Source organism: Alternaria postmessia (assembly GCF_024291825.1).
Source record: "Alternaria postmessia strain BMP 2775 chromosome Unknown scaffold_28, whole genome shotgun sequence".
NCBI lineage: Eukaryota > Fungi > Ascomycota > Dothideomycetes > Pleosporales > Pleosporaceae > Alternaria > Alternaria postmessia.
Genome location: NW_026260101.1, coordinates 60,409 through 75,039, shown reverse-complemented (window position 1 = coordinate 75,039; position 14,631 = coordinate 60,409). Strand labels below are relative to the sequence as shown.

The 14,631-nt window shown below is 51.4% G+C and overlaps 2 protein-coding genes across 2 annotated transcripts; both read left to right on the top strand.

Moving 5' to 3' along the window:
• Positions 1-431: 431 nt before the first annotated feature.
• COX6 (Cytochrome c oxidase subunit 6) lies at positions 432-1,247 on the top strand (the record flags this gene model as incomplete). Its single annotated transcript, XM_051731604.1, has 4 exons — positions 432-595; positions 724-769; positions 874-991; positions 1,129-1,247. 4 exons carry the CDS (start codon positions 432-434, stop codon positions 1,245-1,247), a joined length of 447 nt encoding a protein of 148 aa, XP_051588562.1.
• Positions 1,248-2,291: 1,044 nt separating this feature from the next.
• Positions 2,292-13,903, top strand: J4E82_005336 (uncharacterized protein; the record flags this gene model as incomplete). Its single annotated transcript, XM_051731603.1, has 4 exons — positions 2,292-2,346; positions 2,429-2,586; positions 2,636-13,156; positions 13,214-13,903. The coding sequence occupies 4 exons, from the start codon at positions 2,292-2,294 to the stop codon at positions 13,901-13,903; spliced, it is 11,424 nt and encodes a 3,807-aa protein (XP_051588561.1).
• Between the last annotated feature and the right edge of the window lie 728 nt (positions 13,904-14,631).

Here is a 14,631-nt window from a genome sequence, read left to right as displayed (position 1 = left end):
TCAACAGCCGCAATTTCTGCATTCATGACTGTGCTCTTATCTGGCTACATTTGTCTCACAGATGGATAGCCCGAGGTAAAGACTTGTTGCGGAAATCCGTAGGCGTATGTTGCGCATCGCTCGCGAACCAACAAACCCTATATAAAAAATAGATCAAAATTACAGATCAGTCTTCTATATGAGCGAAGCTCAGCATTGCTGGAGTAGACGGTGAGGTCAAGCGCAACTATGCCGTCGGTCTCTGGAATGGGTGCGACCCACTAATATGCTTGGCTTTGGCGCAACTCGGATCGCCTGAGCTTTCGTTTTCCGTAACCTCACGCGAAATCGCACCACCGACACCACCACCCATCGACACATTACCGGCTACGCACGCCCAGTAGCCCCGAAATCACCTCCCGTAGCTTGCCATCAGCTCTTTCAATCACAACATGTCCTTCGCTCGCGCCGCGTCGAAGGTCAGCCGAGTGGGCGTACGAGTCCCGGCCTACCGAGCAACCCCCGTTGCGTTGAACACCCAGCGTGCTTTCTCGCAGTCGGCTATCCGCAAGAGCGATGCGCATGCCGAGGAGACCTTTGAAGAGTTCACGGCCAGGTACGACAGATCCAAGGAGGGGCTATAGAGTCGGGCAGGCATGGAGTCATGCAGGAATGATGGAGAGCCATTGAGCGCCATTGGTATTACCAGAAGCTGCAGTGCTGACTTGTGTTTCTCCAATACAGGTACGAGAAGGAATTCGAGAAGGTGAACGACGTTTTCGAGCTTCAGGTATGTTTGTTGTGTCTACGAAGTGTCCCGCACCGGTATCACCCGATGTGCCTTGGGCAGTTGTAGACTGGCGCGAAGAGGACCAACGAGCTGACAATCGCTAGCGAAACCTGAACAACTGCTTCGCCTACGATCTCGTTCCTTCAACCACCGTCATCACCGCCGCTCTCCGCGCTGCCAGGCGTGTCAACGACTTCCCCTCCGCTGTCCGTGTTTTCGAGGGTACGTTATCTGCTATACCCCCCATACGTCAGCCCTGGAATTTTTTATTGCAAAAAGGAACCAAGCAGATTCCGAAATGCGACGCTACTTTGGCATTGGACAAACCCTGAGATATTGATTACTAACATACGTCACAGGTATCAAATTCAAGGTCGAGAACAAGGGTCAATATGCAGAGTACCTCCAGGAGCTTGAGCCCATACGTGAGGAGCTCGGCATCCCTCTCAAGGAGGCCATGTACCCCGATGAGAAGTAGAGAAAGAGGTTGAGGCTGCGCATATCCGCTTTCCCCATGTTCCTACTCCACATCTTGACATCGAATACCATGGTGCGGCTCTCCAACAATGTAAATGTCAACACTTCAGTTTTCTTCTCTTAGATGGAAAGGCCGGACGAGGACGTGCGGTCTTGTAAACATATGTGATGTTTCTCCTTTGCATACATGATTACGTCAAACCGCTTATGACTGGGGTTTTGGTGGTAAGCGAGGCGACGGCAAGTAGATGGATAAGAGTACATCGTTTTGAAGCTCAAGCCGAGTGTGATGTTGTGTGAAGTCTCGGGTGCAGTGAACTTACAGACTGCCCCTTTGCCGCCCCTGTGTCGTGCGTCCAGGTGAACATGCTAGAAGACATTTGTGTCACTGTTACACGTTGTCAACCCTGAGAAGATGGTCATAACATGAGTAAGAGTCAAGGATGCAGAAGCCACCAATGTAGTGGTGCTGTCCACATTCGATGCGATCGGAGGAGAGCCAAGTCTGCCGCAATATATCAGGAAAATAGAACATACTATCTGGAATCTAGTGTGAACAGTTGACCGTTCGACAGGTACCGGACATGGTTCTTTGGACGCCGATGTCGCTAATCTGCATGAGGGATAGCCGCTCGCGCAGGGGTTGCGCCGACCAATGAGAGCACGCGCTAAGTTTTGGGGGTCAGCGTGCCTTCCTCGCTCGTCAGCTAAGTGCTTGCAGAAGCTCATCCATCCTCTAAGTCGCGACTCCATACCCGCACCTGGGACGCGCCCTTGCCCCACCACCAGGCCTCATTTCCACAATAACGATTGTAATGACCATATAGGCCATCACGCCTACACGTTCCTTTTCCAAATTTAATATTTGACACTGCAGCGACCTGCAAACGACCGAAGATAGTACCGCGCCATCGCCGAAACCAATGCGCCTGCCTTCCGCAACAGCGATCGCGCAACACACTGGATACCCACAACACTATTCGGCGCACCCTACGTGGGACTTGTAAAGGTGGAGGAGCGGCTGTAGGCTGCACATAACATCGCCATGGCGACTCACAACTTCGAGGCTATGGCCTCTAAGTTGGATGACCCAAACTCTGGTACGAAACAGCTGTGCCTGCGCTGAACGATTGCAGACAGGCGCGCATGTCATCAACAGAGAACAGAGGCTGACTGATGCAGATCTCAGAGCGAAAGGCACCCAGGCGATTGAGATACGGGACAACATTGAGAGCTACTGTCAAGGGCAGCAGTACAGCACATTCTTGAACCATCTGGTCCCTGTATTTCTCAAGATACTAGATGGCAACCCAGTCTTCATCTCGACATCGCCCGAACAGGTGAGCGCACACGTCGCGACAATTCTACAGCCTTCTGACTCAGAAACAGCGCATACGCAACTGCGTCCTCGAGATCTTGCACCGACTGCCGATGAACCCGACGGAAGCGATCGAACCGCATGCGGCTAAGATTGTAGACAAGCTCATGAGTCTTGTGAAGCTGGAAAACGAGGATAATGCGGTGCTATGCATGAAGACCATCATGGACTTCCAACGCCACCAGACCAAGGCTCTCGCTGATCGGGTTCAGCCTTTCCTGGATCTAATCCAGGAAATGTTCGAGACAATGGAGCAAGCAGTACACGACACATTTGACAGCAACACGACAGCCTCAGCCTCGCAGGGCGTCCCTTCCACACCCAACAACCACCAATTCTCCCAGTCGCCACGTCCGAGCTCACCAGCGACCGCTCTTACGTCCTCCGCAGGAGATATTGGGTCGGAACACCAACAAACTCGCATGTTGCTCAAGGGAATGCAGTCGTTCAAAGTCCTCGCCGAATGTCCGATAATAGTAGTATCTCTATTTCAGGCATACAGGAACTGTGTGAACAAGAACGTCAAACTTTTTGTACCGCTGATCAAGAACGTACTTTTGCTCCAGGCAAAACCGCAAGAGAAGGCGCATGAGGAGGCCAAGGCCCAGGGCAAGATCTTCACCGGCGTTAGCAAAGAGATCCGTAATCGTGCAGCCTTTGGCGACTTCATTACCGCCCAAGTCAAGACCATGAGCTTCCTGGCCTACTTGCTCAGAGTGTATGCGAATCAGCTAAACGACTTCCTTCCGACCCTCCCGGATATTGTGGTTCGATTGCTCAAGGACTGTCCACGGGAGAAATCTGGTGCACGGAAAGAGCTCTTGGTTGCTATCAGACATATCATCAACTTCAACTTCCGCAAGATCTTTCTGAAGAAGATTGACGAGCTCTTGGACGAAAGGACGCTGATTGGCGATGGTCTCACAGTGTACGAGACGATGCGACCGCTCGCCTACAGCATGTTGGCAGATCTGATACATCATCTGCGAGAATCGCTGTCGAAGGAGCAGATTCGACGCACAGTGGAGGTGTACACAAAGAATCTACACGACACATTCCCTGGAACTAGCTTCCAAACCATGAGCGCAAAGCTTCTTCTCAACATGGCTGAGTGCATCGCAAAGCTGGAACCCAAGGAGGATGCTCGGTACTTCTTGATCATGATACTGAACGCCATCGGCGATAAGTTCGCAGCGATGAACCGTCAGTACCACAACGCTGTTAAGCTCTCAGCGCAGTACAGCCAGCCGTCTATTGATGCCGTAGATGAGAACCACATGGCTGTTCAGGAAAATCCTCCGGATTGGGATGAGATTGACATCTCTAACGCGACGCCCATCAAGACATCGAACCCGCGAGACAGGAGCTCCGACCCAATCGCTGATAACAAATTCTTGTTCAAGAATCTGCTACATGGGCTCAAGAATCTCTTTTACCAGTTGCGAGCCTGCAATCCAGCCAAGATAAAGGACGAGATTGATCCGACAAACGCATCCGCGAACTGGCACGAAGTATCGTTTGGATACAATGCAGAAGAGGTGGAGGTCCTCATCAAGCTGTTCCGTGAAGGAGCGAAGGTATTCCGTTACTACGGCACCGACAAGGCTCCTGAAACCCAAGGCTTGTCACCAGGAGATTTCATGGGCAATCAGCACATGATGTCAAGTGGCAAAGAAGAGAAGGACCTCTTGGAGACGTTCGCAACTGTTTTCCACCACATTGATCCGGCTACGTTCCACGAAGTGTTTTCATCCGAGATACCCCATTTGTACGATATGATGTTCGATCACCCAGCGTTGCTCCACGTTCCACAGTTTCTTCTCGCTTCCGAGGCTACGTCACCCAGCTTTTCGGGCATGTTGTTACAGTTTCTCATGGACCGAATCGAAGAGGTCGGTACTGCCGATGTGAAGAAGTCTTCCATCCTACTCCGCCTCTTCAAGCTTTCCTTTATGGCTGTCACGCTCTTCTCTGCCCAGAACGAGCAAGTGCTTCTGCCACATGTCAGCAAGATCATAACAAAGTCGATTCAATTGTCAACCACAGCTGAGGAGCCTATGAACTACTTCCTGCTGCTTAGATCACTCTTCAGGAGTATCGGCGGTGGCAGATTTGAGCATCTATACAAGGAAATCCTCCCTTTGCTGGAAATGCTACTCGATGTGCTCAACAATCTCCTCTTGACGGCGCGCAAGCCTGCTGAAAGAGACCTTTTTGTCGAGCTATCTCTTACAGTCCCCGCGCGGCTCAGTAACCTCTTGCCACATCTCAGCTACTTGATGAGGCCGCTAGTCGTAGCCTTGCGAGCTGGGTCAGACCTTGTTGGTCAAGGGCTGCGTACTCTGGAGCTCTGTGTGGATAACCTCACCGCAGATTATCTAGATCCAATCATGGCACCAGTTATTGACGAGCTCATGGCTGCACTGTGGGAGCACCTAAAACCAAACCCATACAGCCACTTCCATGCTCATACCACGATGCGCATTCTCGGAAAGCTAGGAGGTCGCAACCGCAAGTTCATTACTGGCCCACCAGAGCTAGATTTCAAACCGTACTCTGACGATCAATCGTCCATCGACATCCGGCTCATCGGCTCTACTAAGGATCGCGCCTTTCCTGCCGCTGTAGGTATCGACACTGCTATTGCGAAGCTTCACGAGGTTCCGAAGACTCCAGCAGCAAAGAAGTCGGACACCTGCCACAAGCAGCAAGCTCTTCGTCTCATCACCGCGCACACTAAGCTGCTGGTCGGCTTCGACAGCTTGCCAGAAGACTTTGCTCAGCTAGTACGCCTGCAAGCGAACGACTTATGTGCGAAGAAGTTTGATGTTGGCTACGACATCCTCACTGCATCTGAGCGTGAGAAGTCCATCACGAAGAAAAGTGTGGAACAGGAAACACTCAAAAAGCTGCTGAAAGCGAGCATCTTTGCTGCTTCTATACCTGAGCTGAAGTTGGAGGCTGAGGCTCTGGTAAGTAACTTGGCAAAACATTTCACGCTTCTCGAGCTTGGAACGCAGTTCGCTACACTCAAACACAAGAACAAGCCGTTCGATGTGCATTCGGGAGAAGGACCTGTTGTCATCGAGAGCGATGTTGTGTCTGAAGCTATCGGCGAATCTCTGGCTTCAGAACATGGCGCAGTACGGGACGCTGCTGAACAGGCTATCCTCACAATGCGCGACGCTACGAAAGCAATCTTTGGAAACGACAGCTCGCTCGACAAGTTCGTGTTCTTCAACGAGCTCTCGAGTACCTTTTGTCACAACTGTCACGCCGATGATTGGTTCATGAAGTCCGGTGGAACCCGGGGTATTGAAATTATGATCAAGCAGTTGGGCCTTCCTCAGTCCTGGCTTGTACCCCGCCACTTCGAGCTCGTCCGGGCTCTCAATTTTGTCATGAAGGATATGCCTATTGATCTCGACTCAAAGACGCGCATACAAGCAGAAGGACTTATCCAGGACCTCATCAGGCGCTGCCACAAGAAGACGACTAAAGAAGAGTTCGACAAGGGTAACAACATCACTCTGAAGCTCTGCCAACAGCTTGTAGGCGACCTTTCGCATATGAACAAGAGTGTCCGAGATGCGACACAGAAGGCATTCCAGGTGTTGGCGGATGTGACGGAGTTGAGCGTTAGTGATCTTATCACACCGGTAAAGGACAGACTCATTCTTCCAATTTGGACGAAACCGCTGCGCGCACTACCCTTCAGCATTCAAATTGCCTACATCGACGCGATCACCTTCTGTTTGAAGCTCAAAAACAACATTCTCGAATTCAATGAACAACTTACGAGGTTGTTGATGGAGTCGCTGGCGCTAGCTGACGCAGAAGATGAGCACCTGGCTAGTAAACCTTTCGAGCAGCGGAACGCTGACCACATTGTCAATCTGCGAGTCGCATGTATCCGCCTCCTCTCCACCGCTCAAACCTTCCCCGAGTTCAGCACTACTCCACCGAACCAGACTTTCCTCCGCATCATCGCTGTCTTCTTCAAGTGTCTCTACTCAAAGTCGCCAGAGGTCATTGAGGCAGCCAACATTGGTCTATCGGGAGTGATTTCAGCGACCAACAAGCTGCCCAAAGACGTTCTCCAGAGTGGCCTCCGCCCTATCCTCGTCAACCTACAAGATCCAAGAAAGCTCTCTGTCGAGAATCTTGACGGGTTGGCACGATTGTTGAAGCTTCTCACAAACTACTTCAAGGTGGAAATCGGAACTCGGTTGCTTGATCATTTGAAGAGTATTGCCGATCAAAACAGTTTGCAGAAGATCTCATTCACGATGATTGAGCAGAATCCTAAGATGAAGATCGTAACGGGTATCTTCAACATCTTCCACTTGCTTCCAGCGGCCGCTGCCACATTCCTCAAACAGATCATTGAGAAGGTCATCGAATTGGAAACTGCACTTCGTAGGACGCACTACAGCCCATTCAGGGAGCCACTAATCAAGTACCTCTGCATGTATCCCAAAGAAGCCTGGGACTACTTCGCGCCTAACCTGAAAGACCAGACGCAGGGGCGCTTCTTCGCTCAGCTACTCGAGAACCCAGCAAGCGAAGTTCTTCGCAAGCAAGTCATGGAAGATGTCCCTGGCTTCTTGAGCGCCATGAACCCCGAAGGTAGCGACAAGGAGAAGTGTCAAGCGCAACTTAACGGTATCCACATCGCGTATGCGCTCAGCCAGTCTGAAGAGACGAGCAAGTGGCTTGTTTCCAACGAGGACTTGCGAAAAGGTCTCTTCGAGGCAGGCCGGAGCTTAGAGAAGAAGCTTAGGATAAACTCCCTTGACTCGGAGCTGCGTTTGGCAACGGAACAGGCTGGCGATCAAATCATGATCATCTTCACGACATACCTTAAGCAAGAGCCGAACAATCTGGACTTCTTTTTCGAGCTTGTTGATGCTGTCACATCTGAGGAGTTGAAGGCTTCGCCACGGCTGTTTGACTTCATCTACGAGCAGATCATCTCGAGCGAGTCTGTCGATTACTGGAAGACTATTGTGAACAAGTGTATCGACCTATACACTTCTCGCAACTCCTCCCAGAAGACGAAAACCTTCATCTTCCGTTACATTGTCAACCCCATCTTTGCCATGGATGTGAAACGCAATTGGGACAGCTTGTTCGGTCCGAAGGCCAAGGGTACGAAATTCATGGACAAGGCTATGACAGAAGCTATCCACAGCCGACTCTGGAAACCGCAGTCAACACTGGAGCTTTCTGAGGATACGGCGCAGCTTGGTGTTGACCACTCGCGAATGGAACTCCTCCAGCTCACCACGCTTCTTCTTAAGCACTACCCTGGCATGATCCAGGATGCTCGTAAAGATGTCATCAAGTTTGCCTGGAATTACATCAAGCTTGAAGATATCATCAACAAGTATGCGGCTTACGTACTTATCGCCTTTTTCATCGCTGCGTTTGACACACCTGTCAAGATTGCCGTGCAAGTCTATCAAGCCCTTTTAAAGGCACACCAGAACGAAGGTCGATCGTTGGTCATGCAAGCGCTTGAACTCATGGCTCCCGTCCTGAAGAAGCGCATGCCTTCAGTGCCCGGCGGTGACTCCAAGATGCCTCGCTGGATTCAGTACCCACGCAAGATCTTATCCGAGGAGAGCTCCAATCTGCAGCAGCTGATGAGCATTTTCAACTTCGTGGTCCGTCATCCCGATTTGTTCTACGAGGGCCGTGAACATTTGTCTTCGATCATTATTACAGCTCTGTCGAAGATTGCGCAACCTCCCAATCCCTCAACCGACGCCAAGAAGCTTGCATTGAACTTGATCAGCTTGATCAGGACGTGGGAGGAACGTACAGCAAGCGAAAGTGCAGGTACAGTTGATCGGTTATCCCAGTCGCCACAGGCATTGAAGAGGCGAGCAGATGGATCCGCTGTCAATACCAACTCCTCGCCGAGAGGCTTTGTTGCTGGGTCTGGCATTCGAATGATGCTCATCAAATATCTGATCCAATTCATAGCCTACTTGCCAGAACGCTTCCCGGTCGCTTCACCGAAACCCAAGGATACCACCACGATGGCTACCACATCACCTCAGTCGGCGGAGATCTGCAAGAAGGCTGTGCAGTTGTTGCACGACTTGCTTTCGCCACGACTATGGAACGACCTGGATCTGGACCTCATGCTTAGCAAGAAGATCGAAGAGATCCTTCTTACTGAGATGAAACAGGAGGATAAACCTGAGGTCTTCAGCACCCGCATGATCAACACGCTACAAATAGTCAAGGTCATTGTCAACGTCAAGCCGGATGACTGGGTGCTGCAACGTATACCACAATTCCAAAAGATATTAGAGAAGCCAATTCGATCCGAGAACCCAGACGTACAGGCCAGTTTGCACGCGACTGATGAGTCGGACGACGGCACAATGAAGCTGAAGCCTATCCTGAAGCGGCTTCTGGAGGTCATGCCCGAACCCGTGACCGACGACGAAGGCAACACCGAAGAGTCTCCATCAACTGAATTCGTCAGCTTCCTCGGCACCATTGCTACGGAGGCTCTCTCTAACAGCTCTTATGTTAGCGCCATCAATATCTTGTGGACTCTGTGCCAAAAGCGACCTGAAGAGATCGATCAACATATTCCATCGGTCATGAAGGCATTCCAAGGCAAAATGGCCAAGGATCACCTCGCCGGCAGCAGCGGCATTCCAGGACAGCCAGTACCACCTGCTATGCGCCCTGAAGGAGCCAACCCGCCTACTGACCCACGCGAGGTTGAGATTCAGACTGATCTCGTCCTCAAGACGGTCGACATCCTTGCTGCGCGCATGAACGAGCTGGGCGAAAACCGAAGACCCTATCTCAGTGTACTTGCTTCACTCGTAGAGCGATCCCAAACCAACTCTGTCTGTATGAAGGTACTGGACCTTGTCGAAGAATGGATCTTCCACTCTACCGAGCCTGTGCCGACACTCAAGGAGAAGACGGCAGTCTTAAGCAAGATGCTGCTCTTCGAACACCGGGCAGATACGTCGCTGCTGACCCGCTTCTTGGATCTCGTCATCCGCATCTACGAAGATCCCAAGATTACAAGGAGTGAACTTACAGTACGTATGGAGCATGCATTTTTGATCGGTACTCGAGCGCAGGATGTCGAGATGCGGAACCGATACATGACCATCTTCGACAAGAGCCTAAGTCGCACAGCAGCTAGTCGCCTAAGCTACGTGCTCGCGTCCCAGAACTGGGACACACTTTCTGACAGCTACTGGCTCAGCCAAGTCATTCACTTGATGTTTGGCTCTGTTGAGATGAACACGCCGGCACAGCTTCATTCCGAAGACTTTCGTCTTATGCAACCCACGGCTCTGTTCGGGTCGTACAGTAGAGACCCTAGGATTGCAGACGTCATAGTTGACGATGAACTGGAGAACCTTGTTAATGGCCATCGCCGTTTCTGCAACCAATTGGCCGACGTCAAGATCAAGGACATTTTCGAACCACTAGGGCATCTGCAACACACCGATAGCAACCTCGCACACGACATCTGGATTGCCTTCTTTCCGCTTGCCTGGACAGCGCTTACGAAGGACGATCAGAGCGATCTTGAGAAAGGTATGGCTGCACTGCTTACCAAAGACTACCACTCTCGTCAACTTGACAAGCGACCCAACTGTGTTGCCACCATGCTTGATGGTATCGTTCACGCTCGGCCACGAGTCAAGTTTCCGCCCCACATCATGAAGTACCTCGCTCAAACATACAACGCGTGGTACACTGCTGCTGTGTATATGGAAGACTCCGCTATCTCGCCTGTCGTCGATGTCGAGAAGCTACGCGAGAGCAATCTGGATGCTTTACTGGAAATATACAGTGGTTTACAAGAAGACGACTTGTTCTATGGAACATGGCGGCGACGTTGCCAGTTCATAGAGTCCAACGCTGCTCTATCCTACGAGCAATGTGGTATCTGGGACAAAGCACAGCAAATGTACGAGGCTGCGCAGATAAAGGCGCGCACCTCCGTCTTGCCCTTCAGTACTGGGGAGTACATGCTTTGGGAGGATCACTGGGTGATTTGCGCACAGAAGCTGCAGCAATGGGAAATCTTGAGTGACTTCGCCAAGCATGAGAACTTCAACGACCTCTACCTGGAGTCAACCTGGCGAGTATTCGATGCTTGGCAGAATGCTGAGACACGCGAGCAGCTCGATGCAACTATCAAGGCTGTCAGCGATGCGCCAACACCACGAAGAGTCTTCTTCCAGACCTTTATGTCTCTTCTCAAGCTTCACAACAAGCAGGAGTCGCAACCGGAGTTCCATCGATTGTGCGATGAGTCGATTCAGCTTTCAATCAGGAAATGGCACCAGCTTCCTAGGCGCATCACTCAGGCTCACATCCCACTGCTGCAACACTTCCAGCAGCTGGTCGAGCTTCACGACGCAAGCGTCATCTGCCAGAGTCTCGCGCAGACTACTCAAGTCAACCTTGACGTCAAGTCTCAAGAGTTGAAGTTGCTCCTCAGCACATGGCGTGACCGTTTACCAAACTTCTGGGACGATATCAATGCATGGCAAGATCTCGTGACCTGGCGACAGCACATCTTCCAGCTCATCAACGGCGTCTACCTTAACCTCCTTCCGCCAAACCAGAACAATGCCAGCGGCAATTCCTTTGCTTACCGAGGTTATCATGAGACGGCATGGATCATCAACCGATTTGCGCATGTGGCGCGCAAGCATAACTTGCCAGAAGTTTGCATCAACCAGCTTGGACGCATCTACACCCTTCCCAACATCGAGATTCAGGAAGCCTTCCTGAAGCTGCGCGAACAGGCCAAGTGTCACTACCAGATCAAAGCCGATCTCAATAGCGGGCTGGACGTGATTAACAACACCAATCTTAACTACTTCGGACCCAACCAAAAGGCCGAGTTCTACACGCTCAAGGGTATGTTCTTGGCCAAGTTGGGTCAGAAGAACGAAGCTGGTGAAGCATTTGGTACTGCCTTATACTTCGACATCAAGCTGCCTAAGGCTTGGGCGGAATGGGGTAGGTACAACGACATGTTATTCAAGGAGGAACCTCAGAACCTGGAGAGGGCTGAGGCGGCACTCAGCTGCTACCTTGAAGCAGCGAGTCAATTCAAGAACGCAAAGTCAAGGAAATTGTTGGGACGTGTGTTGTGGTTACTCAGCTTGGACAACCCGGAGAGGAAGTTGGCGGAGAAATTCGAAGAGTTCAAGGGTGACACTCCGGCGTGGTATTGGATAACTTACATTCCGCAGTTGTTGAACAGTCTCTCACGACAAGAAGCCCCCATCGCTAGATCCATTCTCGGCAAGCTGGCGAAGACTTACCCACAGGCGCTTTACTGTCATCTCCGGACAACGCGGGAAGACATGGCGGTCCTCAAGAAGACGCACGAGCAGAAGGAGGCGAAAGAGAAGGCCGCGAAGGCTAAACAACAACAGGGACAGGCATCGCCAGCACCGAAGCAGGCTTCACCAGATACCAGGCCCGGTTCCAGCACAGGTAGCCGACCAACGACTGCAGGTGCTGACATCAAATCTGCTGCGAATGGCACACCGAATGGTACAGTGAAGACAGAAACCGCCACGCAAGATGGCGCACCCGCCCCTAGCGAGGCTGCGCCAGCGCCAAAGAAGCCCTGGGACCACGTCGAGGAGATCAGCGCTATCCTCAAGACAGCGTTCCCTCTCCTCGCTCTTAGTATGGAGACGATGCTGGATCAGATTCAGAAGAACTTCAAGTGCCCTCCAGATGAAGATGCCTATCGACTCATCGTTGCTCTGCTCAATGATGGTTTGTCCTACGTCGGCCGCCAACCAAATCTCTACGCAAGAGAGATCAAGTTGCCAGCATCAACTGAGGCTAACATCACACGTTTCGCTGAGTCAGTTCTTCCGCCTCACATCCGCAAGGCATTCGAGAAAGACTTCGTCACCAACAAGCCGACGATGTACGAGTACATCCAGAAGTTGCGCACTTGGCGAAATCGCTTTGAGGAGAGGCTTGATCGCAGGAAGCTCACAGTCCCGCTCGAACAGTACACGCATCAACTCAGCGAGTTCCGCTTCCTCAAGTTCGACGATGTTGAAGTGCCCGGGCAGTATCTGCAACATCGCGATAAGAACTCCGACTTTGTACGCATTGAGCGCTTCCTCCCTGATGTGGAGCTGGTTCGCGGTGTTGGTATTTGCCATCGTCGCCTCAGGATTCGTGGCCACGACGGAAGCGTGCACCCGTTCGCTATTCAGTTCCCCGCTGCTAGAAGCTCGAGACGTGAGGAGCGTATCTTGCAGTTGTTCCGCATCTTCAACGGTATCCTGGCTAAACGCAAGGAGAGTCGGAGGAGAAATCTCCAGTTCCATCTCCCACTCATGGTACCAATCACGCCTAGCGTGCGCATGGTACAAGATGATGCGTCTTACATCAACATGCAAGGCATCTACGAGGATTATTGCCGCAAGAACGGTATCAACAAGGATGAGCCAGTGCTTTTCAGCATTGAGAAGCTGAGAGCACTCCAGCCAGTAAGTTGTTCTTTATATACACCGGCCGACTACTTGTCTCTAACTCAAACCCAACAGAAGAATCTGGATCATGCCAACAGCATTCGCCTCGAGACCTTCGCTGCCGTACAGGAGAAGTACGTGCCACCGACCGTTATACAAGACTACTTCCGCGCTACCTTCCCTACTTTCGCCGACTTCTGGCTCTTCCGCCGTACCTTCAGCTACCAACTCGCTGCATTGACATTCATGACTTACGTTATGCACATGAACACGCGCTTCCCACAGAAGATCAGCGTCTCACGATCCAGCGGCCGCATCTGGGGCTCCGAGCTCATCCCCAGCATGGCAGTCGGAAAGCCTATATTGCACAACTCTGAACCCGTTCCATTCCGTCTGACACCCAACCTACAAACTCTCATGGGTCCGCTGAACCTCGAGGGCATCTTCGCGCCTAGCGTCATGACCGTGGCACGCTGTTTGATCGAACCAGAAGGCGAGCTGGAGATGCAACTCAGTATCTTCATGCGCGATGAAATGAACCACTGGTTTACGTCGCAGCACAAGGCCAGCCAACTTACGCCAGAGGTGCTAAGGGAAAGCGTGCAGAGCAATAGCGATCTTGTGGTCAAGAGGGCTAGTGCAATTGGTAGTCTGCCTACGGGTGCTAACCTACCGGCTAACCAGACGGTTGTGGATCTTGTGGCTGTTGCGGTGCATCCGGCTAAGTTGAGTCAGTGTGATCCACTTTGGATGGGCTACTTGTAATCGGGTTAAGGTGACTGGATCTTTAGAAAGGTGTATGGTGTTTAAGGGCAAAAAGGATATGTTCAACTACTTAGTGCATGGCGTGGTGGTAAAAAAGAGCATTGGCGCAGTGAGGAGTTCGGGAATGCCTATCAGATTTTGTATTCTTCTGCAAGGCGTTGGTACGATACAAGGATAGTTCTTACTCTGTTAGGACCATCTTTTTCATTTAGTTCTTCTAGGTATGCTTTATGGTGCATCATAGAAGGATTGTCGTGTTACGCTAGCAGGTATCTTGTATCAAATAATACTGAGTTATCAAAAACTTTCATTAGTTTGTGGACTCGCTATGTGATCCTGCAGTAGGTTTTCGATCTTGTCGCCTAGTCTAGCTCCATGCATGTGCTATGCGGCGTGTTATAAGGATGCAGAGCGAGGCTGACTTGAGATGGAATGTATCCCACTATCATGACTGAACTCTTTCCATCTGCACTTTACTGATTCTGTGTTCCCAGTCCACGTTTTGTACCATGTCAGAGTCTGGCAGCCCCTTTCGACAACGCGGAGCGTGATCGCTATCACAACGCTGGTCACAGCCCTCGCATTCACCTTGCAATACTATGCAAAAGTCCTGTATCAAGATGATCTAGCTGGTGAGGACCTCTTGGCTCGCATGATCGATAGTTTGCTCGACGTCGACGCTATACAGTCTGCTCTGCGGCGCTTTGCAGAAACGAGCCAGCACCCCA